This window comes from Pyrus communis, chromosome 5 (genome assembly GCF_963583255.1).
Source record: "Pyrus communis chromosome 5, drPyrComm1.1, whole genome shotgun sequence".
NCBI lineage: Eukaryota > Viridiplantae > Streptophyta > Magnoliopsida > Rosales > Rosaceae > Pyrus > Pyrus communis.
In genome coordinates this window covers 20,541,150-20,565,235 of record NC_084807.1, presented here as the reverse complement: position 1 = coordinate 20,565,235, position 24,086 = coordinate 20,541,150, and the positions used below count along the sequence as shown (strand labels likewise).

The 24,086-nt window shown below is 36.1% G+C and overlaps 1 protein-coding gene, 1 non-coding gene and 2 pseudogenes across 2 annotated transcripts; 2 read left to right on the top strand and 2 right to left on the bottom strand.

Moving 5' to 3' along the window:
• The first annotated feature begins 375 nt into the window (after positions 1 to 375).
• LOC137733847 (dihydrolipoyllysine-residue acetyltransferase component 1 of pyruvate dehydrogenase complex, mitochondrial-like) lies at positions 376 to 8,631 on the top strand. Its single transcript, XM_068473040.1, has 22 exons — positions 376 to 541; positions 1,478 to 1,528; positions 1,964 to 2,018; positions 2,095 to 2,128; positions 2,361 to 2,407; positions 2,529 to 2,573; positions 2,735 to 2,808; positions 3,175 to 3,244; positions 4,222 to 4,413; positions 4,505 to 4,549; positions 4,663 to 4,736; positions 5,267 to 5,336; positions 5,536 to 5,931; positions 6,441 to 6,501; positions 6,585 to 6,629; positions 6,725 to 6,808; positions 7,079 to 7,155; positions 7,260 to 7,322; positions 7,649 to 7,719; positions 7,805 to 7,926; positions 8,020 to 8,100; positions 8,229 to 8,631. Exons 1-22 carry the CDS (start codon positions 447 to 449, stop codon positions 8,285 to 8,287), a joined length of 1,911 nt encoding a protein of 636 aa, XP_068329141.1. The 5' UTR covers positions 376 to 446; the 3' UTR covers positions 8,288 to 8,631.
• A 44-nt stretch (positions 8,632 to 8,675) lies between these two features.
• Positions 8,676 to 9,954, bottom strand: LOC137734385 (uncharacterized; annotated as a pseudogene).
• LOC137733846 (mRNA cap guanine-N7 methyltransferase 2-like) lies at positions 9,544 to 13,215 on the top strand (annotated as a pseudogene).
• Positions 13,216 to 13,644: 429 nt separating this feature from the next.
• On the bottom strand, positions 13,645 to 13,717 carry TRNAR-UCU (transfer RNA arginine (anticodon UCU)). Its single transcript has one exon. It is a non-coding gene; the product is annotated as a tRNA-Arg (tRNA).
• Between the last annotated feature and the right edge of the window lie 10,369 nt (positions 13,718 to 24,086).

Here is a 24,086-nt window from a genome sequence, read left to right as displayed (position 1 = left end):
GGTTTTAGTTCAAGATGTTCTATTTGAGGATGTTTTTTAATTAATTTTTGTGTTAATTGTTCGTTTGGAGAATGATTATATTGTTAATTGTGCGTGACATTCTTTTTTTCTTCGTTGAGGTTGAAATCTCTAGAATAATTTTTTCCTTCGTTCAGATTGAAATCTTCATAAATAAAAAAAAAAATGTGCACAACATGGGTTAGAACTTGGGGAGTTTAGGTGGGTTCGGAAAAGTCGTTAAAAGAGAGCGCACATTTTCTTTAATTATTAACTTATATTTTTTGGGGTCAAAGGACTCAAAACTCAAAATTTGCAGCCTACCAACGTACACAGGTCACACTCATTGTCATCTGTCACAACCTAACATATGCTTTTGAGCAAAAAATTGAGAGGAAAAAAAGAAGAAAAAAGTTTCTTTCTTTTTCTCTGTGAAAAAGAAAACAAAAATGGCGCTCTCACGGCTTCGCCACCCAGTGATCTCCCGCGCGCCGTCTCTCCTGAGAGCTCGACTTCTCTCCTCGTCCACCAGATCACTCACTCGGTACCCTCTCTCTCCCTCTCTTCCTTTTTTTTTATTTTTTATTTTCCAATCACTTACGATACATTTGGTCATCTAATGAATTGTATGGGATGGTTTTATTGTAAAGTATTGATTTTTGTGAAATGGGTTGGTGGGAAATTGTTGAAAGATTTGGTATTTGATTGAATTGGAATTGAAATTGTGAGAATTTTGAGATTTGGGGTGTTGGGGATCGGCGGGTAAGTGTTGGGGTGGCTTCAGTACTGGCATACTTATCATTTTAAGCTAGAGGAACTACTTTTCAGATTGAAAATTTGGAAATTTTAATGTAGGAATATTTGTTTTTAACTGATTGATGAAAATGTGTGTTCTCTGTTTATGAAATAACATTGGGTTTTTGTGATTTTGATAATTGTAGAGTGTGTTAATTGTTGAACCCGACTGGCTGACAAAGTTGCCGATTGAATTTGATCTAGAATATAGGTCCTCAACTTCAGCATTCTGAGCTGAACTGATCACTCGTACTCTCTAGCTTCATACCTAAATTGTATGCTAGCGCTACTTTTTTCGAACAAGACCTAGAACACCTAAGCTTTGTAGACTTTAGGAAGATGAACCAACCAAATAAACTAGAAATAAACCTTTACACCCCTAGTACTTAGACACATATGTAGAATATGTATCAATCTAAAGATGCTCATGATTCCTAAAACATATGAAACTTAAGAAAACGAGTAGAAAATAGTTTAAAGCTTCATTTAGAATTTTATATTCTTGACTAGTAGATGGTGCTATTGTATTTTTGGCCAATGATGTTAAAGTAAGTTTGGATGCTGATTCCCTTACTCTTCTGGGCACTGGATTTTGTTGTAGCTTATGATGCATGGTGAATATAATACCTTTACAGCCGATTGCATGTCCAAGCTATTTAATCTCTGTTCTTGTTTGATGGTGCAGTACTTTCAGTGTGCAAAATTCTGCTGAGCTTGGTGATGATATGCTGTTAAGGTCTGTAGTCCTTGGTTTTTTACATCACTGTTTTTGCAAAGTTGAGCTATGGATGCATACTTTTGGCACCCTTATATCCACCCGCATGGGAGGACGGTTATTTATACTGCCTTAAGTTGTTGATGTTTAAATTGAGGACTAGTGGCCTGCATTTTTCAATGACATGAGGCTTGTTTTGACAACCACTTGTTTTCGTTATCCTAAGAGGGGAATTTGGCTTGAATTCAGCATGTTAGGATCTACAATTGAAACTAAAACCCGGGTTTAGATTTTCATCTAAACATGTATATTAGTTTGTAAGTATTTACTATCAAGTACAGTATACATGTACATGCTTATTCAAGTAAGGTCTTGTCAGTTTAGGCTATACTTTGCTTCCCTGATTATTTTCATCTTCTCTCTCTGCTGGCTTGCACTGATAATTAAATTGATCAGGCCAGCAACTTTGTCCATGCTCACTGGAGTTCATGATAAACCATCAAAGCTGAAGGTTAGTGTCTGAAATGTATATTTGGCACACAGCTACCCTTAGGTAAAGTATTTACTGATGCTTTATTCATTTTCAGCCTTTGACGGGTGTCAAGTATTATTCAACTCAAGGTACGAAATTTCCACTTAGACTGATTAATTTACCAGTCCAGTCCAAACTGAAAAGATGTCGGTGATTAAAATTAAAAAAACTAATGTTACCAACCTATTTCCTGTTCTTCCTTTTATTATCGACAGAGAGGACTTTCCAATTCTTATCCTGTGTATGATGTTTATTTAATTATGCATGTGTATGGTTGTCCATGAATGATTTCTTTTAACATGAAGTTGATTGATATCACAGATCCTTTGCATACTGTCATTGGGATGCCGGCGTTGTCTCCTACAATGGTAATGTTGTGGGAAACTATATTCACTCATAAACATCTGCCAAGTTCCCTCCGTAATTTTATTAGTAGTTGTAGGTTATTTGTCTCTTTTATAATTACTAACTTACCATTTTAACTTGTAGACTCAAGGTAACATTGCAAAGTGGTGGAAGAAAGAAGGAGACAAGGTAAGTTCTACCAAAGGGTTTATAAAATGAGGTTCTAGGTTATGTTTCATGTGATCTGGTTTAGTGAGTGCAGAAGGAAATATCCTTTCTTAGGGTAGAGCAGATAACGATATGTTGGTTTCTTCCGCAGTTCTGATCCTGACTATTGTTTAATCTAACAGATTGAACCGGGCGACATACTATGTGAAATTGAAACTGACAAAGCTACTATTGAATTTGAAAGTCTTGAAGAAGGGTATTTTTTATAATCTCTTTGAATTTGTGGAGTAAATGATGCATGATCTACTTTAGCTTTGGTGTAATATATTAGATAGTTCCATTGTTCACTCCCTATGTGTTGGCATAGACAATGAAATTGTTATTTTACTAGAATATTTTTTCCTCGTCTTTTTGTCTCTTTTGTCATTATTTTTCATCATCTTTGATGTTAAACTGCAAAGACTTCATTTCTTTTTTCAATTCGTAGTTATGTTCTAAGATGTTCTTTTTTATAACTTATACAGCATGGCACAAGAACTATTCGAGTCCTGCAATTCTGGCACAATCTAAAATGTTTTGAACTAGTATGGACGTTTCTTTATTCTACTCTTTTGTTTTGAAGGTTTCTAGCCAAGATATTGGCACCTGAAGGTTCAAAAGATGTGCCTGTGGGACAGCCTATTGCAATAACGGTAGTGTGGATTATTCTATAACCATGATTGCCTTGAACTTTCTTTTTTAATTATTATTTTTTTTGTGGAGACCCATGTCCAGTTACTCGCACCCGTGCCTACTATTTTTAGGGAACTATTATTGGCACTCCAAAAATTTAATTGTGCACTCCTCCATAAGAGTATTTTTCTTTTCTAATTACAGAATGTTTGGGGTGCACAATTGGATTTTTGGAGTGCCAATAATAATTCCCTATTTTTATTCATAAGTATTTAATTGAAAAGTGTCAAACGGGCTGCGACCTAATTATACAATCTGTATACATAGTTCTCCAAAAGAAACAAAAGGAAGAAACTCAAATAAAGAATACAATGAACGTGCTGGTTTCATATGTAGCCATTCAAAGAGTTGTCAGGCTACGGACCCCTTAAGTCCATTGTTGAGATTCCTTCTTTTGAAAAATCATTCCTTTCAAGCCACAAGGTCCATAACACATGATGGGTCCAATTTCCATATTTCCTTATGAGCAAATTGGAATGAGAGCCAAGCATTATCCAATTGGGTAGTGCTATCCACCCACCCATTTTTATTTCTCACATACCCCTCTCAATTTTTGGCCATCAGATCGAATGAACTGAAGAAGATCAATGGCAAAAAATTAACAAGGGTGTGTGAGAGGTAAAAATGGGTTTGTGAATAGCACTATCCTATCCAGTTAATCCTGTAAAGTGAAAATTTAAAGCCCATAATCACATTCTACAGGACAATGTAAGAGCCAATATAATGCTAAGTTGACTTGCTCCGCTATCTGAAACTTTGGCTACACATATACTTTCTGCTTAATAATTGTTAAACTGTCATAGTTTCTCACATCTTTTTTATACTAATTACTGCCTATATCTTTCAGACTTTAATTTTTGTTTTAATGTTAAGCATTTACTTTGATTACGACTCAAGCACTTAGTTGTAAAGAGGCTGATTGTTGTGCATTCACAAGGTTGAGGATGCAGATGATATCCAAAACCTCCCTGCTAATGTGGTCGGTGGATCTGAGGTCAAAGAGGATATACCAGCACATCAGAATGTCAGAAAGGAAGAGGGGGTACAAGATACAAATTCTGTGGGCATAAACACATCAGAACTTCCTCCTCACATTGTCATTGAAATGCCAGCTTTATCACCAACAATGGTAAGAAAGTTTCGATTAGTTTTTAAGCGCTGATTATTGTTGAATTACCTCGAGAGGAACTTAATGCTGCTATTCCTGTGTGTCTGTTCAGAGCCAGGGAAACATTTTTAAGTGGACAAAGAAAGAAGGAGATAAGGTTAGTTATATGAATTTAAGGTTTTGAATTTTCTTTGGAAATTTTTTCATCTGAATTCGTTAAAAATTTGACGGTATTAACATGAATTGTTTTCTTGATTACTTGTCTAACAGATAGAAGTGGGTGATATAATATGTGAGATAGAGACAGACAAAGCAACCATTGAATTTGAATGTCTTGAAGAGGGGTAATTTTTTTTTGTTTCCTCTCTCATGCTGACTTTTTCCATTGGTTTGGCTTATGCTAATTGTCACTTGGTCTCAATTCTATTATGTATTTGGTTGTAGTCTACATTTCAATTGATCAAAAATTGTCAAGGCATACTTTATCAGTTGAAATGCCTTATAGCGGCTATTTGATGAAGTGTCTTATTCACATATGCCGATATGTGTTCAACATTGTAAATAGGTTAGGAACCATCTCTTTTGATAACTAGTATTTGAATGTCCGAGTAGTAACTGATGGCGAAAACGTGAGGAATGGGGATTTTCATTTTCATTTTTAAGCGTTATCTCCTTGGTAGTATTGAACTTTATGCTCACGTGCAACTGCAGAAATCTTGGTTCTAACCTAATAAGTAGTATCAACAATTTCTCGTGATCATTCTGCTTCTGCTTTGGTGAATCTCTTGGAAAAAATCATTTTAGTATTGTTTATGAAGCAGCTGTTTTTGTGGGTAATCTTGAAAATTTCTTATTAATGAAATGTTGGTTGTAGATACTTGGCTAAGATACTAGCGCCAGACGGTACAAAGGATATAGCTGTTGGCCAACCAATTGCAGTAACAGTAAGTGCAAAGATACTTGTAGGACTCTGACCTGTCTCTCACTCGTCCTTGAGGATAATTTACATCTAAAGCCACGGTAACATGGCTGTTACTTCTGTCTGTCAATTGGTTAATTTATGAAATGCTTTCCCATTTTATACAGTCCAATTATTCTAGTGTCTTAGATATATGACAATGCTGATGCTGTCTGTCTGGCAAGGTTGAGGATGCATCTGATCTGGAAACTGTAAAGAATGCTGTTAGCAGTGGTTCACCTGTCAAAGAAGAAACACCAGTCCGTCAGGATACTGGAGATGTAACTAGATCAGAAAAAACCAGTATTTCAAGGATCAGTCCAGCAGCAAAGTTGCTTATTACAGAACATGGATTGGATACAGCATTGCTGAAGGCATCAGGTCCTCATGGTACATTGCTGAAAGGGGATGTTTTAGCTGCAATCAAGTCAGGAATGGGGTCTTCAAAAGTTTCATCCAAAGAAAAGACTACTCCATCACCGTCAAAGGCATCAGGTGCTCATGTCCCGAAACCACAAAAGTCAAAGCCTTCAAAACAGACAGATTCTTTTGAAGATTTTCCCAATAGTCAAATCCGCAAGGTAGGTTTCATTGACTTGATATTCAGATTTGGACAAAAAAAAAAAAAAAAATTTATTTTGTCAGTTTTGAACCGATTCTTCAAATGTTCATTATATGGACGCGTACCTATCAAATTACAACAACATTATGTGCATGGCTTTAAAGCCAGCCATGCTTGTGGTACAAGGTGCAGCATTTTGAATCAACATGATTACAAAGGCTCTCCAAGTAAGAATCCATAATGACAAAAATGAAAATGATAGTTATAATAGACTACCTGATTCGATATTTGTAAGTGGCACATGTACTGTCTTATTCTTCAAAAATTTTGTCAGTAATATTTCTCAGTACTTAACATGTCAAGTGAAAATATCTATTCTGATTACACCCTACTGGTTTTGATGGTTTTATGCTGTAAGCGTGGTATCATTTATTATTTGCATGTCTGCTTCGTTCAAGTTGTGGTTGAAATTGAATATATGGTGATACTGTAAGATTCATGGTTTTTTTTTTTTTTTTTTTTTGGCAGGTGATAGCTACTAGACTGCTAGAATCAAAACAAAACATACCGCATTTATATTTATCATCAGGTCATGTAACTATTTGGTGAAGTCATTTGTTAATACAAATTAAAATTTCTCTTTTCTAAAATTTGTCGATTTATTCCATTCAGATGTTATACTGGACCCTCTTCTTTCTCTTAGAAGGGATCTTATAGGTATGGATTATGAACTTCAAATTGTTTTTATTCTTGACCTTGAGAATTCTTGAATCTAGCAAATAATTTCTTTTTATGTGTTTCCTTAATTGCAGAACAGCATAATGTTAAAGTTTCAGTTAATGACATTGTTATCAAAGCTGTAGCTGTTGCCCTGAAAAATGTACCGGAAGCAAATGGTAATAGAACTTTCACTTTGATAGTTATTCTTGATATTGGTGCACGACATTTTCACTTTTATGGAGTATATTTTCTTTTAGAGATTCCTCCATCCACAGTTGAAGCAGTAATTTTCATTTTTTTGTGTGTTTTTTTTACTTCTATATATTGGTTATTGGAATTTGCCAAAGTAATTGAGTTTTTATTTCTGTTTCACTTACATATTCTGGAACTGATTTGTAATCAATATTAGACGTCGCTAACACGTTTGTTATTCTAATTCCCAACAGCTTACTGGGATGCTGAAAAAGGAGAAGTCTTTCTTTGTGATTCCGTTGATATATCAATTGCTGTGGCCACTGAGAAGGTAATTTGCCCATTTTTTTGTATTTAAACTTGTTATACAGCACCTCATATGAACAGAAAATATTATTATGCGGTGTCCATTCTTATGATTGGGTACTGTTACAGGGCCTGATGACTCCAATTGTGAAGAATGCAGATCAGAAATCAATATCAGCAATCTCTGCAGAGGTACTTACAGTAATCGAAGCATTTTTTTAGTTCATTTTTCCATTCTTGATTCCACCTTTTTTGTTTCCTTGTATCTTTCCAAAGTGCTAACACTTAAGAAACGTGTTTCTTGTGATCCCCTCTGGCTTGCTATGCTCATGGTAAATTGGAATATTGAGAAATTTGCAGCGAAGTCATACAATAGTCATCCCTATGTAGAATTAGGAGTTGAAAATCTAACCTGGTTTATGATATTTTTTATGTTTTTCATTTAGAATTTTACCTTTGGAAGTGAAGCCATATTAACATTTCTTCAAATATCAATTTGGTTGATATTTTCTTGTCAGGTCAAGGAACTAGCTGAGAAGGCACGAGCGGGAAAGCTTAAGCCAAATGAATTCCAAGGAGGAACTTTCAGGTGAAATTTATAGCATTCTTAGTTGCTTTTACCCATTCTTTGGTCAAATACAGTAGTTATGAAATACTTCTCGTTCGTTCTGCAGCATGTCAAACTTGGGGATGTTTCCAGTGGATAATTTCTGTGCAATTATAAACCCACCTCAGGCCAGTATCCTTGCTGTTGGCAGAGGCAACAAAGTAGTTGAACCAGTGATTGGAAGCGACGGTAAGATATCTTGTTGCTCATTCTACTCAGCAGTCTAAATTTGATGCATTATGGAATGGGAAAATGAAGTGAATTTCCCTTCCCCCACCACAGGAATTGAGAGGCCGGCAGTTGTCACCAAAATGAACTTGACATTATCGGCTGATCATCGAGTATTTGACGGAAAAGTTGGAGGTGCGTAATGCTACAATCTTCTTCCAAACTGAAACTTCAAAACCAAAAATGGATACGAAATATAATTTGTGCTGATACATTTGATTTCTTCACATTTTCTTATGAGACAATCCCAATCTATCCTGCAGGTTCGTTCCTCTCAGCTTTACGTTCAAACTTCAGTGATATCCGAAGGCTTCTTTTGTAATGACAGGAAAGAAGCCTCGGCCTCATCATTAGCTAGGAGATTTGCCAGAAATAACCATGATGGCAGGTTTCTTTCAAATCGTTCGAGAGGATCACAGCAATTTTTTCCCCATGATTTACCTGTACATTTGCATTTGTTGTGCCATCTTGTTTTCTAGAATTTCCAACTTCCCTTGTCCATCGACGCAGAAAAATCATTGAGGTACCAGTGGGTGCAAATTTTTTGCATGACTTCCCATCTAATTCCAAGTGTTACCATCCCCTGAATAAAAGGGAATAATGTACAAACATGGCCACAGAAAGCATCCGCCATTTTTCAACAATAAATTCCCTTTTTAATGTGCAGGTTTTGTTTTCATTTTTTATTTTTTTTATTTTTTATTTTTTATTTTATTTTCTGCGGCATTCGGTTGTACCCAAATTTACATTTTTGTTGAACTGTCCGTTGTGTTTAGTACGTAATTGGATACTTGAACCACATCATTCCCGCAGCACAATGAGATATTTCTTCCCGGCACACCACACTTTCCAGCAATTCAGCCGTTTTGTCATCGGCGCATCGCCCTTGTTGCGGAATTGAGATATGGTTGTTGGGACCAGGTCGAGTCCCTCGCCTCGTGCATGCAATGCTCGATGGCAAGGCGCGCCATTAGGTCTTGAAGTGATAGTTGCCGAGTCCCAGTGGCCGTCGTGGGCCGCCAAAGCTCCATAAAACGCACCCATCTCCTCGAGGCGAGATGCCTGGAGAGTGAAGTGAGGGCCTTCATCTTGTGTCCACCTTCACGAAATCCGTGAAGAACTCTCTTGGCATTGCCTCTTGCTTTCCGAACATAGCAATTATGTCCTACAACATTCAATATTTAACACAAACAGACACAAAATTATACTATACATTCAAACTCACTCAACTACAAAAATTGAACAAAAGAACGTAGTCTAACTAACGTAACTGAAACACCAAATCAAAAAAGAGAGTGCCTGCTTTCAACATTTGTTCTCCAATGCAGGATGAACGATGCAAAATTGTTCGCATACTATTTTGTTGCGTTCGTTTTGCATTGGGGGAGAATCAATTTCCTGCGCATGAAAATGTTATTGTGACGGTATCATAATCTGCTATTTACTTATCAAAATCCTTAAAACCCATCATTCAATGGATTCCTACAAGACTAAATTGCATTAAACAAACGAGTAGCAGTGAGTGAGTTACCCAAGACAAGTCAATCGCCCAAGCTCCCGCCCTTCCCAAGCTTCGGCATCGAACCCGGAGCCACCAACTTAACCTGCACACACGCGCACAAAACACACAGACATTTCATCAAACGTTTGGCGCGCAAAAAAAAACCACTACAATTGAAAAGTATACGTAACATTGCTGAGCATGGTGGGGCGATCGCAAGGAGACGTTCACGGACGGATCGTAGGCGCGAGTAGTAGTCCCTCTGAGCCACTGAGCCGCCATTGAGTCGCCGACTCGGGCCTTCTCGAACGGGTCCGCCGTGTTCAAAACCCCGTATCGCCGCGTCCACTAAGCTCTCGTTTTCGCCTTATTTTCTTATTTGCCAAACAGGACCTTGGAGGCTTAGCCTAAACCGAATTTGTTGAATTTGAACGAAGTCCGAACCAAATAATTTTCCAATCAGGGCCTGCTTTTGGAGGTAATTTCATTTCTTTCACAATCGTCTGTGTGCGCCTGCTGCTTCGGCGACTCGAGCTTCGCAGGGACGATGAGTCTGCACGCGGGGACGAAGGCCGAGTCGACTCACCAACGACTCTACGAGTTCGCCAAAGCTGCACTCACCAGAATCTTCGTCCACCCTTACGCCACGGTCCGTCTCCGCCCTAGAAATCTCAATCTCTGCACACAAATTTCGCAGATATTAGTGTCTAATTGTTATTCTGTGATTTTTGGTGGTGCATTTTGAAGGTGTGCGAATTGTACTGCGGCGGAGGAGTCGACGCCGAGAAGTGGGACGATGCTCAAATCGGCCATTACATCGGAATCGGTACCGTTCATTTCCCGTTTCTTGCAACTTCGTATTGTTTCTGTGTATGTTTGTCTGTAATTTGTGAGAGTTAACAATGGCGGTGCTTGCTGTTGGAATTGGTAGATATTTCGTCGTCGGGAATAAGCCAGAGAAGAGGAGCGTGGGAGAGCCAGAGGAAGGCTTACACTGCTGACTTCTTTGAGCTTGACCCTTGCATGGTAAGGCAGCCTAGCCTCTCTTTCTTTGTTTCTTGCTTACTTCATTCTCTTTGTTCGTTTCGCATCGTAAGTCGAAAATTCAGAATCAGGGTTATTTTGGTTTTGTTCTAGCATGAATTCAGTGTTCTTCCTTCTTGTGATTCTTGGAGTGTAGATTATTGGTCTTCAATTTTGCTGTCTGCCAGTTTTAAGACTTGAAGAAATATGCCTATGTCCAGAAATGGAATGTCTGTTGTAAGAGGAGTTTAGTTCGAATGAAAGGATAACGATTTTCGGAACTGGTAACATGAAGTACCATTTCTATAGTTTGAAAGGAATTGATCTCTTAAGCCATGTGGTTGAGCAACTCATGCATCTTATAACTCGTGTTGGCGGAAAGTCTGATGGATTGAACTTTTATGAACTCTTGAGCAATGCCTTTGAGAGGTTTCTATGACATGTAAAAGTGCAGATTTTTTGGTCGTTTGGAACCAAAGTTGTCACTGGCCATATATTAAGTGTGCAGATTGAAATTAGTGATTTCTCTCCTCTGCTTCTATACTTCAGATTTCAGAGATGGACTGTATTTCCATGAACTAACAATTGTCTTCGTTATTAGTGTGCAATTTAGTCATAAGTTTCAGGCTTCAGCTGTATCTAATAACGGTTGCTGAGTGACGTTTATCTAGGATTCATCTAATATGAAATTTTTAGCTGCTTTTAGTTGCTTGCTTTGGATAATTTTTGGTCTCTTCAATCCTGCATTCTTTGACAGTGGATTACTTTGACAGGAAGATGTAGAGATGCATTTGAAGGATAAGTCAAACACGGCTGATTTAGTTTGCTGCTTGCAGAATTTGCAGGTTTTTAATTTATTTTAAAGATTGGTATTTTCTTTCCATTTTAACAGTCTCGTATGTTTTCCTTTTTGTTTTTAATTTAAGAATTGCATATTCCAAATTAAAAGAATTTTTACTTACAGATGTGTTTCCAAACTGAGGAGAGAGCAAGGAAACTATTGCTTAATGTGTCATCCTTATTGAAACCAGGGGGTTACTTTTTCGGTATTACTCCTGACTCATCTACAATATGGTACGGAAGATGCTTGACAAATATCTGTTGTTTAATTATGTATTTTCTATATGTAGCATTGATTTGGTAAAATTGGTACATTTAGTGAACTTTTTTTACATGGCACATCTTTGCCTTTGAGCAGGGAAATAGTGATTGCTAATTTGACATTATGGTCATACAGGGCAAAGTACCAGAAGAATGTTGAAGCATACCACAATAGAAGTGGTGGCATGAAACCAAACATTGTCCCCATTGCATTAGATCAGAGAACTACACGATTACCTTTGAAGTTGAGGAAGAGAAGTGCGTATAAGCTTGAGATGTTAAGCATGTCACTCTGAGGTTTTGTTTTCTTGGATGATTTTGGTAATTAGCACTCGATCCTTTTTCCTAAGTGAATGTACTTCCACTTTCAGGTTTCCTATATTTGGAAAGAAATACCAACTGAAATTTGCTAATGATATCTCTTCTGAAAGTCATCACTTGGTTCATTTCCCAAGCTTTATCAGGTTTAGCGTTGCTTCCAAAGTTTGGTCAGAATGCAGGCAGTTGCATTTTTTTGTCTGTTGCCTTAGATGTTGATTTTCAATTGATCTTGATAATGACCCTTTATTGTATGTTAACAGGTTAGCCAGAGAAGCTGGTCTTGAGTATGTGGAGATTCAAAACTTAACTGAATTTTACGATGACAACAGGTTTGAATTCTTTTTCTTTTAAATTTTCCACAAGCATTCCAGTATATATTTCTAACGAAACCTGCTAATAAAAATCTTAAACCATATTTATTACCCTAATCATTTCACATAACTTTTTCTTTAACTTATCATGGCTGAATTTTTTTTTTTTTTTTTCCCTATATATTTCTGCTGTAAGAGCACAATTTGCAGGCATGATAATGAATTCCTGTTCAAACCTTGTGGATCCTCGAGGAAGACTTCTTCCTCGATCATATGATGTATTAGGTAATGATTTTGTTTCTACCATGTTGTCTAACACAACTTGCTCAGTTGCTCTTTATTTTCTTTCCATCATGATAATGAATTCGTGTTCAAACCTTAAAACAAAATTTTCTTTTTCAGGTTTATATACTACGTTTATATTCCAAAAGCCGGACCCTGATATTTCTCCCCCGCTCATGACACCAGTGCTGCACGATGTAACTTACGTTCAAGACGAGGTAAGTTTTTTAAAGTTTGCAAAGATTACATGGAAATTTGACCTATGAGTCATGACTAATCTACTAGTCACCGAATACTCAACTTTTTTTAGTCTTAATATTCAATTTGTTTAAGGTAGATGGTATAAGATTGATAGTTATGATGGAAGCCTTTTGATATTGCAGAGAGAGTGGCAAGTGCCAGTGACGACTATCTGGAGAGATGACGAAAAGACCGTACCAGTAGAGCCGCCTCCTGGCCTGGGAAAGATTAGTGAACAAAAAGGAATTTTGGGTCCAGGCCCTGCTGAGTTACGTTTGTTCTAGGCACTTTGACCTGGTGGTTGAGGTATGCAAGACGAACCTGCATGGAAGGACTGATTATTAACATACAGGAACCCGCATTTTTGGCGTAAAGGCATTGTAAGAGTAACAGTGGTGTGTCCTATTTAGATGATATTGTTTTTTAGGAAAATTAATGAAAATGACTTGAAAACTTTTAGTTTTAATGATAAAGACAAAATAAAGGGTAAAATGAATAGTACCAGGACTGACTTTTTAGTGTAAAAATGTGGTTTTTCGTTAAAGTGAATAGTACCGTGAACTTTTCGTTAAAACTCCTCATTTTTTTTTTTCTTTTCGTTGGGGTTTATCGTCCCCGGTGAAATTGTTAAGATTTGGTGGATTTTGTAAACTAGGTTAAGCTGATGAATGGAATGATTTTATGGTTTGGAAATCTTGTATCTGATGTTGTCGTCTCCTCTCTTGTGTTCCCTCAAAGAAAACCATCGCACATTCTTGTGTTCTGTTTTGTGGGTGTTCTGTTTTGTGGGATTTAAAAAAAAAAAAATTAGAAAAAAACCATCGCACATTCTTGTGTTCTGTTTTGTGGGATTTAAAAAAAAAAAAATTAGAAAAAATGAACAACAGTGGAGGATGCACGCACGCCCAGTGGGACTCGAACCCACAATCGCCTGATTAGAAGTCAGACGCCTTATCCATTAGGCCATGGGCGCTTCTTGTTGGCATTTTTCCTACACGATGATAAAATTAGTGCACTTGAAAGAAATTGACCTCTTTTCCTGGTTTAATCTAACAACTTATTATTTTATTTTTTTTGTCAAACTACCAAAGAAAAGAGCCAAAGGGCCAAAGGTCCACTTCCAACAATATTAATATTGTCCTCAATTTGTTAGTTATCACTTGCACAATTCGACATGTGTGGGGTTTTATCACAAACGGCTTCAATATTGGTTGGAGTGGTGTTAGGACATTTAAACTCTTTTGTTCTCCAAGAGACAACCGATGTTGATATTTCAAAACCCCCCTCACGTAAGACCCAATTAGTGGGTCATGATAGGAGCATATTCATGCGACTTAAATGGCTTGTTCTCGTGCATTTACGTTATGTTTCTCTCGTTATTTTAGTCCTTTATGCTTCTTTTGTGTGTTTTCAGGTTCTAAGGGCCTAGGGAGCAAGAAAGTGCATTTTGAGGCCATTTGGAGCAATTTTGGGCATGGATTGGATAGCTTATCCATGGAGCCAAGAGGATGGACGAATTTGAAGGCCTTGTATGCACTTGAAGACACAACACATTATGCCATACAAACCAACCTATTTTAGGCCCATTCTATGTACTTAAACCCTAGCCCTTTAAACTAGTTCATTTATCACTTATCAAACCATTCACTTATCACTCACCACATATCATATATTTATTACTTATCATATCATTCATTCATCTACATATCAATAACCACATATCAATAACCACTTATCTTATCACTCAACATATCATACACTTATCACTCATCACACTTCATTATTACACCACCATTCATTCTTTAAAACACAAACAACATTCACATGCAAACACAAGCTTTAACCAACAAACAAAACAGCCAACACATGCACCAAAGCACCTTTGCCGTGGCCTTCACTCCCCCTTGCATTTTCAACCATTCCACTTCATCATTACACCACCTTCTCCATCTTTAATCACATGCACCACTAATTCAACACATGCACTTGTTCCTCCATTAAATCAACCACATTCATCACCAAAGAACCTTTGTGCCGTGAGTTCCATTGCATTTCCAGCATCCTCACATGCATTCCCTTCACATTCACCCACATGCACATTCAATCATTCACACATCCACCACTCATTCTTCATCATTTCAAACACCTACATGCATTAATTATTAAACTCTTCATCATTGCATCCAGAAAATGAGCAAGAAAGCTTCCCAAACACATGCAAATCCATCCATGCCGTGGGTTCCCTTTGCTCCCCTTGTGCAATTCCAGTTTTCACATGTGTCCTAGCTGTTTTTCCATCATTCCTCCACACAAATGCTTAAACAAACAGCCATATGTTCCCTCCACCACCCCTATAAATACCCTAGCATTCATTCATTCACTCCCCATTCAATTCATATCTCATATTTCCATTCACAACACTTCACACAACACAAATACCATTCCATTGCCGTGAGTCCCATTCCATTTTCTGTGCAGTTTTTCTCCTTCATTGCAGCCACTATCCAACCACTTCCCATCCCTCCAAAACACTTCACATAATCCCCAAAGCTCACTTAGACCTTGTGCTACAACAACGAGGAAGAAAAGAGTGCCTAAACGTTCATACAATTCAAGTTTGAGTTGTTGGAATTTTTAGGTGTTTCTTTGATTTCAAAGTTTAAATTTAATTCTCTTTGTTTTGTACGTATGAGAATGGAAGAGAAGAGTGCCTAAACGTTCATACAATTCAAGTTTGAGTTGTTGGAATGTTTAGGGGTTTCTTTGATTTCAAAGTTATGAGGAACTAAACCCCCTTTAGCTAGGGGGTGATTCGAAACTATGTTTATATTTGCAATATGAATTGATTACTTTTGGTTGGTATTTCATAAGTTGTGGATTCAATTCATTTAACTGTTTGATTGATAAATTATTTATGTATGTTCATTAAGATTGCAAGCTTAATTTTCATGCATGAATATGACGCTAGAATATAAGTGAGTTTCACCTAATCGTTATGAACTTATATTCACAAGTAGTGGAGGTTGCTTATAAACAATCGCGTTAAACGAATTCTTGGCATAAGTTTCATGCGTATTCCATAGTAACGAATGCCTCGTCGATGTTTATGATTTCCGTTGAACTTAATGATCTTTGTTGAATGTCTCTATCATGCGTATTCCATAGTTAGGGACTTTGATTAAGAATAATTTGGTTGTAATGCGTATTCCATTCAATCCAATGAATCTAGGGAAATCTGAAAGTTAATTTAAGCGAACCTAATTAACTTGGAGCATTGAGTTTCATAATTTATCGAAAGACCAACCGAAAATCAATCTTGTATTGCAAGTGTAACATGTGTGGAGAAGAACCCCTTGGCTATTCCATCATCCATATTTTCATCACATTCATATTTACGTTTATTCGTTTTACAATTTGCTTAGTTTATTAACTTGTTTTGTTATTTCAATTTTCGTCAAATCAAACTTCCCCCCCCTTATTTTGTTAAGTCTTAATCATTTGATTTGTCTTATTTTATGTTTTTAAAGTATTTGGAGTCTTTTGAACTTGTTTTGAGTCTTTTAAGTTTGTCTTAGTGTTTTAAAAGTTAGTTTTATTTATTTAAGTCAAGTGTTTAGCATCCCTAGTTAATCCCCGGTTAGAACGATCCCTACTTACATCATTACTACAATTGTCACAAATAGGGTTTAATTTGTATGCGTATAATGCTCGCATCAGGTCACACGTGGGAGATCCACAAATCGACAACCACGTGGAGCTAAGGAGACTCACCCAGTATGCAAGGTCAATGAAACTCACCCAACACGTGGGCCCAAGGGACCTAACATCATTGTGTGGGGTCAAGGGGACACACCCTTCACATGGTAGTATGGACCTGCTCCCTGACTCTGATACCATGTTAAATTATCAGAAAGATGGGTCAAAGCCCACTTCCAACAACACGGATATTATCCCCAACTTGTTAATTACCACATGCACAATTCGACAACTTCCAACTAAACAGAACAACCCAGTTCAGCAGGAGTTCATCGAACAATACAACTCAGTTTGATAGCTTCCAATTGAACAAAACAATCCAGTTCAACAAGAATGTGCCAAATTGCCTAGTATTTTTTGTAGTACCCCCTTTCTCTAATCCTTTAGTGTATGTTCCATCTTCTCTAAATATTCATAGAGGTAAGTATTTTAAATGATAATACAACTAATCATGATATTGGTGTGAGTACTTATAAATTGCCAGCAAAACAGAATCGTGGTGTGCCACCTGACAAGTTTTCTCTGGAATGGAAGGTCAAGTATCTGATTGCTAATTGTGTATCATGGATTAGGGGACAAGTACAAAGTAAGGTTAGTCACTAAGGGGTCCACTCAAAGTTATAAAAAAAAAACCTTTTCTCTGGTACCAAAGATGAATACTGTACATGTTTTTATTTCCTTAGCTACAAATATGGATTGGCCTCTTAGATAGTTGATGTGAAGAATGCATTCCTTCATGGGAGCTTGGAGGAGGAAGTGTATATATTGTCTTTCAACTAGGTTATTGTGCAAGTGGCAGCAAGGTCTCTTCTCCCATCAATGTGATATTCAATCTTAACACGTCCCCTCACATGCGGTGAGTTTTTAAGCCAAATACGTGGACAACGCAAATCGGGTGACATGAAACATATGTCGTCATTAGGCTTCACACGTGGGACAACTGCTTTGATACCATGAAGAAGTTGATGTTCCCTAATAAATCCAATTGACAATATATTGGAGATCAATAATTTTGGTCTTTTATGTTTTAATGCAATCAATTTGCTCCTTCATGTTTGCTACGGGAGTACGTAGAAAACTTAAGGCTTTAATATTAAGACTCTTCAAGGTTCAAATCCTGATTCTGTCACTGTTTAGGTGATAAATATCTTAATTATTAATTTGTAAATTATTACTATACGATGTTACTTTTTTTTTTTTTTTGATAGTGCTTATAAGATATTAGTCTAATTTCTTTTGTTAACATTTTTTCATCCCATTCTCCAAGAAATCGATTGTAAGTGTGATAGAATACACATATTCTGAATAAATCTCTTATGTCAAAGAAAATAAAAGAATAAGTTGAAGTATTAATTCTTATGTGACACATTTGAATTCAAAATTCTTGCTAGCTACTATATTATTTCTATATGTGCTATACACTGAAATTTTGATTGTAAATCTAGTCATTGAGCATTGGACGAATAATTTAACAGTTAAAAATATTGATATACACTAAAACATAATTGATAAATTAATTAGCCTAATTAATATTATTGAATTGAAAAATAATAATTTGACAAGATAAGCGGAGGGTGATGGTGTGCGTACGTAGCTAGACAGGAAACGTGTGCTTGCGTGCTGGTTGCATGCTGCTTTGCATGCTCAAAACGTGGCAAAAGCCGTGGCACCATCTTTGGCAATTGTACTGAATTCCGAACTTTTCAAATGTCTGGCTAAAAATATGGGATAAGGATTGTCTGCCCTTCAACTTCAGATGTCTTTCCGTGCCTTCTTATTTTGTGTGGTCACGGTTAAGCCACGTCAACATTTTATATTGTTTTTTTATAGAGATAATAAAACAAAAATAAATAGTAATATAAAATATTGACGTGGCTTAACCGTGACCACACAAACATGAGGGTACGAGAGGACATCGAAAGTGGGAGGGCTGATAATCCTTGTCCAAAAATATAAGGTAATTTAGCCAAAAATTGATAAAAACTTTATTATTAATCAATATATCAATGACATATTTTTGTTTTGAATCTAATCAATGATATATGTTTATGGGTTTTTATCATAAATAGTCCTTGAAATTGAATCATCCCATCAAGATGGTCCTGAAATTCAAAAACCAATCAAAGTAGTTCATGAAAATGGATGTCTCAAATTAATGTGGTTATTCTGTCACAATTATGTCAAAAATTTTGTTATGTGCTGATGTGACACATAAGAGGGTCCCACAAGTCTAATTAAATATTATGATGCGGAAAAAAAAAAAAAAAAAAAAGGAAAACAAAAGTTGGTTGTCGTGAAGAACAAAGCAAGAAGCCTTTGCAGCTGTCCGTAACCCACCAAATCGAGTTGAGGGATTTTGTCTATAGAACTCGTCACTTGTTTCCAATTTTCACAATGATCTAGTTGGGACTTCAATTTTAAAATCCTAACACAATCTTTGATGGAAAAATTCTTTAATTTCTAAGAAAGGATATAGCTATATTTTTTTTATTGTGAAATTACTAAGAAGGAAGAGCAGAGTTATGGCTTTTTTTTTTTTTTTTTTTTGTGAAACCCTAATCAGATCACTGCCCCTTCCTAATGAGTCCTTCCTCAACCCATCGCTCTAAACCCACTCTCACAGATCTTACCCTGTTCCCCTTTGATGCAAGCCCCCTACACCAACCTTGATTACTTGTTTAATTTTGTCTGACGGTAGTGATCTTAATTTGGGTTTCGATTCAGGTGAAAATAGATATGAGAGAGAGAGAGAGAGAGAGAAATGAGTCGTATGAGCGGCAAGTTTAAAAGAAAAAATCCCTCAACTTGATTTTGTAGGTTCTGGGCAGCTGCAGAGGCTTCTTGCCTTGTTCTTCACGACAACCAACTTCTGTTTTCCTTTTTTTTTTTTCTTTTTTTTTTTTCCACATCATAATATTTAATTAGACTTGTGGGATCCACTTATGTGCCACATGAGTATATAACATAATTTTTGACAGAATTGTGATGGAAAGATTACATTGATTTGCGATGTCCATTTTCAGGGATTACATTGATCGATTTTGAATTTCAAGAACCATCTTGATGTGATAGGTCAATTTCAGGGAGCATTTGTGATTAAAAAAAAATTTACGTAAAAATAATAAATAAATAATTATTAAATACTACCCTTATATAAAAATAATAAATAAATTATTATTTAAATATTTTTAATTCACATAATAATATTTAATTAGACTTGTGGGACCTAGTTATGTGCCACATCAGCCCATAATAGAATTTTTGATGAAATTGTGACTGAAAAACCACATTGATTTGGAACATTTATTTTCAGGGATTACATTGATTGATTTTCAATTTCAGAGACCACTTGCTGGGATGAGCCATTTTCAGGGACCATTTGTGATAAAAACCCTTACATAACTAATAAAATAACAAATAAAAACAAAGAAGATTCATCTTCTTCTAATCCCCATCCCACTCCGCCGCATCAAGCCTGTACCATCATGCCCGCTTCTAGAGCAAGCAAAAATAGAAAAAAAGGATGAATGTCAGAGATCTGTACTCTGCACCCCAACCTACCTCGCCACTCATGCAACTCATTTCTCTCTCTCATCTATTATCATCGGAATCGAATCTCAAATATCATTATCGTCGGACAAAATTAAACACGTAATCAAGGTTGGGGTATGGGGCTTGCATCAAAGGGGAAGAGGGTGAGATCCGTGATAGTGGGTTTGGAGCGACGGGTTAGGGAAGGACCCATTAGGGAGGAGCAGTGATCTGATTAGGGTTTCACACAAGAAAAACTAGAGCTCTGCTCTTCCTTCTTAGTAATTTCACAATAAAAAAAAATAAAATAAAAAAAGCTATATTCTTCCTTTGAAATTAAAGAATTTTCCCATAAAAAATTGTGTTAGCATTTTAAAACTGAAGTCCCCAGCTGGATTGTTACGAAAATTGGAAATAGGTGACGAGTTCTACAGAAAAAATCCCTCAACTCAATTTGGTGGTTTATGGGAAGTCGTAGAGGCTTCTTGCTTTGTTCTTCACGGCATCCAACTTATGTTTTCCTTTTTTTTTTCTTTTTTTTCTTTTTTTTTCTGCCTTTAATTAGACTTGTGGGACCCACTTATGTGCCATATTAGTACATAACATAATTTTTGACAAAATTGTAATGGAATGACCACATTGATTTGCAATATACTTTTTCAGGGATTACATTGATCGATTTTAAATTTTAAGGACCATCTTGATGAGATGGGTCAGTTTCAGGGACCATTTGTGATAAAAACCTTTATAGAAAAATAATAAATAAATTAATTTAAATATTTTTAATCACATAATAATATTTAATTAGACTTATGAGACCCATTTATGTGCCACATCCACACATAACAGAAATTTTGACAGAATTGTGATAGAATGATCACATTGAAGGGACTACATTGATTGATTTTCAATTTTAGAGACCATCTTGATGAGATGAGTCAATTTCAGGGACCATTTGTGATAGAAACCCAATTTTTATTAATTAGGCATAGTTCAATGATGAATGCCGCACAGGCTTTAAGTCATTATAAATAGTTAAAATTTGACTATTCTATCCTTCTCTTTTTCTCTCTCTCTATAAATGCCATATGGGCTTAAGCTATTATAAATATAGATTTACATCCTTTTCAGATCAATTTTGTGGAGATCCTTTGGGCTGATTGATCTCATCCATTGATACAAATCCAACGGCCAAAATCTCTTATCCTCTCTTTTCCCCTCAACTCTTCTCTTTCTCAACCTTGAGCTACCAACTCCCCAAATTCCAAATTCAATTCAACCCTACCTTAAAATCAGCCCCAACACCGATGCAACCACCAATTGTAGGCCCCTCACCTTACCCTTTCCAAAATCAGTCCCACAATGGCCACATCCCCCAATTGCAAGTCCCTTGATCTTAAAATCTCAGTCGATGTTAACAAAACAATAAAGAGAGGGGCCGTGCAAACCAATGTCTTTTGATTGTAGAGATCTTTTTCATAACTATGAAAGAATTACAGAGAGAGAAATCTCAAAGATGAAGAAGAAGAAGAAAGAGATGACAATGAAAGAATTACAGAGAGAGAAATCTCAAAGATGAAGAAGAAGAAAGAGATGACAAATAAAAAGCTAAAACAGTAAAGAAGTGCGAAAAAAAAAAATCAAACTTTAAGCACAGATGACCTGCAATTGAATTTGGGGTTTGTTAACAACGGTGGGTGTGGGGGTGCAACGAAGAAAGAGAAGTTGAGGGGAAAGAGAGGCGGGGGAAGAGGTTTCGGCCGTTGGATTTCTATTCATATGGAACTAATCTTGAGAGGATTTGAATCCTATAAATAGTTAGAACATGTATATTCTATCACTCTCTCTCACCATTTGTTTACATGGATGAGTTTACTCAACTGGACATCCAAATTTAAAAATAAAATAAATAAATAAAACCAGGAAACATACATTGCATTAAAGTGTATAAATCCAAATGTAAAAAAACAGAGCTAGGAAATAGACATTGTATTATAGTGTCTGAATCTAAATGTAAAAATCAGGAGTTGCGTGAGGTGTGAAGTGTAGGAGTGTGAGTGATGGAAAAAATAGAGCCAAGAAACCGATGCTCAAACGCAGCGTTTTAATCCAAAATTGAAAAATAAAACCAGGAAACGGACATTGCATTGCTATCACATCTCGGCCCGGGGCGGATCACTTCCCGGGCCCGCTCCACCACCTTAGCACGATGTTGTCCGCTTTGGGCTTACCATTCCCTCACGGTTTTGTTTTTGGGAACTCACGAGCAACTTCCCAGTGGGTCACCCATCATGGGATTGCTCTAGCCCCCTTCTCGCTTAACTTCGGAGTTCCTATGGAACCCGAAGCCAGTGAGCTCCCAAAAGGCCTCGTGCTAGGTAGAGATGTGAATATACATTTAAGGATCACTCCCCTGGGCGATGTGGGATGTTACAATTGCAGTGTTTAATCCAAATGTACAAAGGAACATGTAGAAGGCATGTGAGTGATGGAAAAAACGAAACCAGTAAATAGACACTACATCGCAATGTCTGATCTGTATTGACTTATTCCAAATATAAAACTATGAGAAAAAGAGTGTTAGTTGAAGTGGGTGCCAGCTGTAGTGACAAATTTTGGAATTTTTGTTTATTTTAAATGCATTTAAGTAACACAATACATGATTGACCTATTTATAATTAAAATAAATATTGTTGATCTATTGTTAATATTATAACTTTTTATTGATTTTTCGCAAAATCACCCAAAAATATATAATACTACTGCTTTAGGTTACCTCACCAGTCACCAGTCTTGTAAGCGCATACTCAGTCCATATATGGAATTTTAAGTAAGTGTTTAAAATTTATTTGATGTGGTCGATATTTTTATAGGAAGAAAAAAAAAAAAACTAGAGAATGTATGAAAATGGAGGTGAATTTTAAACGTAATTTCATATCAGAGAAGCTCTTCAATTTAGGCTAAAATCGACAGAAAATGTCAATTTCTAACAATCTGTTAAATATCGAATAAACTTTTATATTCTTCCATACAAATGTTTAACAATCTCTAAAGTTTCATTTTAAATTCTACCATTTCTATCGAAAACAACCGATACAGATATTAATGTTCGATATATCCGTTAATATTTCTACAAATTTGCATATTGATATTTTTATGATATCAATATGTTAAACACTGTTTCCAGTTTATATAAGACTCTATTCATTTTTGTTTTCTTTTAATATTGTTTTTCTTCTTATATTAATTGCATTTGTATTAAGAAATATGAGTTCAAAAAAAAATTTGGAATTACACTTTACACCTTTTAAGATAGGACCGATATTTTAAAATAGATTACGAGATTTCAATTTTACTATATTGGATTTAATATTGTTGAATTATATCAGTTTACATCTTTTATCTATTTGAACATCACCGATATTTTAAAATAGATTACGATATTTTATTATAAGAGAGGAGAATGATTCATAACTATTACATTAATTTAAGAGATGAAGAAATTTCAAATTCAAAACACATGGATAGAAACACAACATTATATTTACTAGATGATAAACACAAAATTCATCGAAATTACTAGAATAGATCCACGATCTTTTAAACTCAAGCTAAAGTAGATTGAAAATAGAGAAATAATTGAGCATCCAATATGAAAAGAGTAAATATCGTTTCCACTATCTTTAATTCTTTATGCAATCACGTCTTTTTACCATAGTGGACCGTCGAGTGGATAAGATTCTCAACAGTCACTAAAAAACGTTACATTATTGGCTAGTGATTAGTTGAAAGTTTAAGACTTTGACTAAATTGCGACAGTGTTAGGGGCATTTCATTCACAACGAGACAAATTATTAAATAACAAAACTCCGGCTGAGAAGGCGCGTGGGGGCTGATGGCTGAGTGAGTCAAACAAAGCTCCAAATTTGCCGTTCCAAGGAAAGAAGAATTTTGTCCAACCACATTAACTTAAACCGTAATCCATTTACACTAATCACACAGTTTTAGGACTGCAAATCATTCTAATTTTATGTTTTAATATCGGTGGTACCATA

Bases quoted from the DNA above. Each gene is read 5' to 3' on its own strand.
- LOC137733847 (XM_068473040.1), top strand. From the start codon at position 447: ATGGCGCTCTCACGGCTTCGCCACCCAGTGATCTCCCGCGCGCCGTCT. The intron at 1,529-1,963 runs GTCTGTAGTCCT...TAAATTGATCAG, and splicing joins GGTGATGATATGCTGTTAAG to GCCAGCAACTTTGTCCATGC. The intron at 7,156-7,259 runs GTAATTTGCCCA...GTACTGTTACAG, and splicing joins TTGCTGTGGCCACTGAGAAG to GGCCTGATGACTCCAATTGT.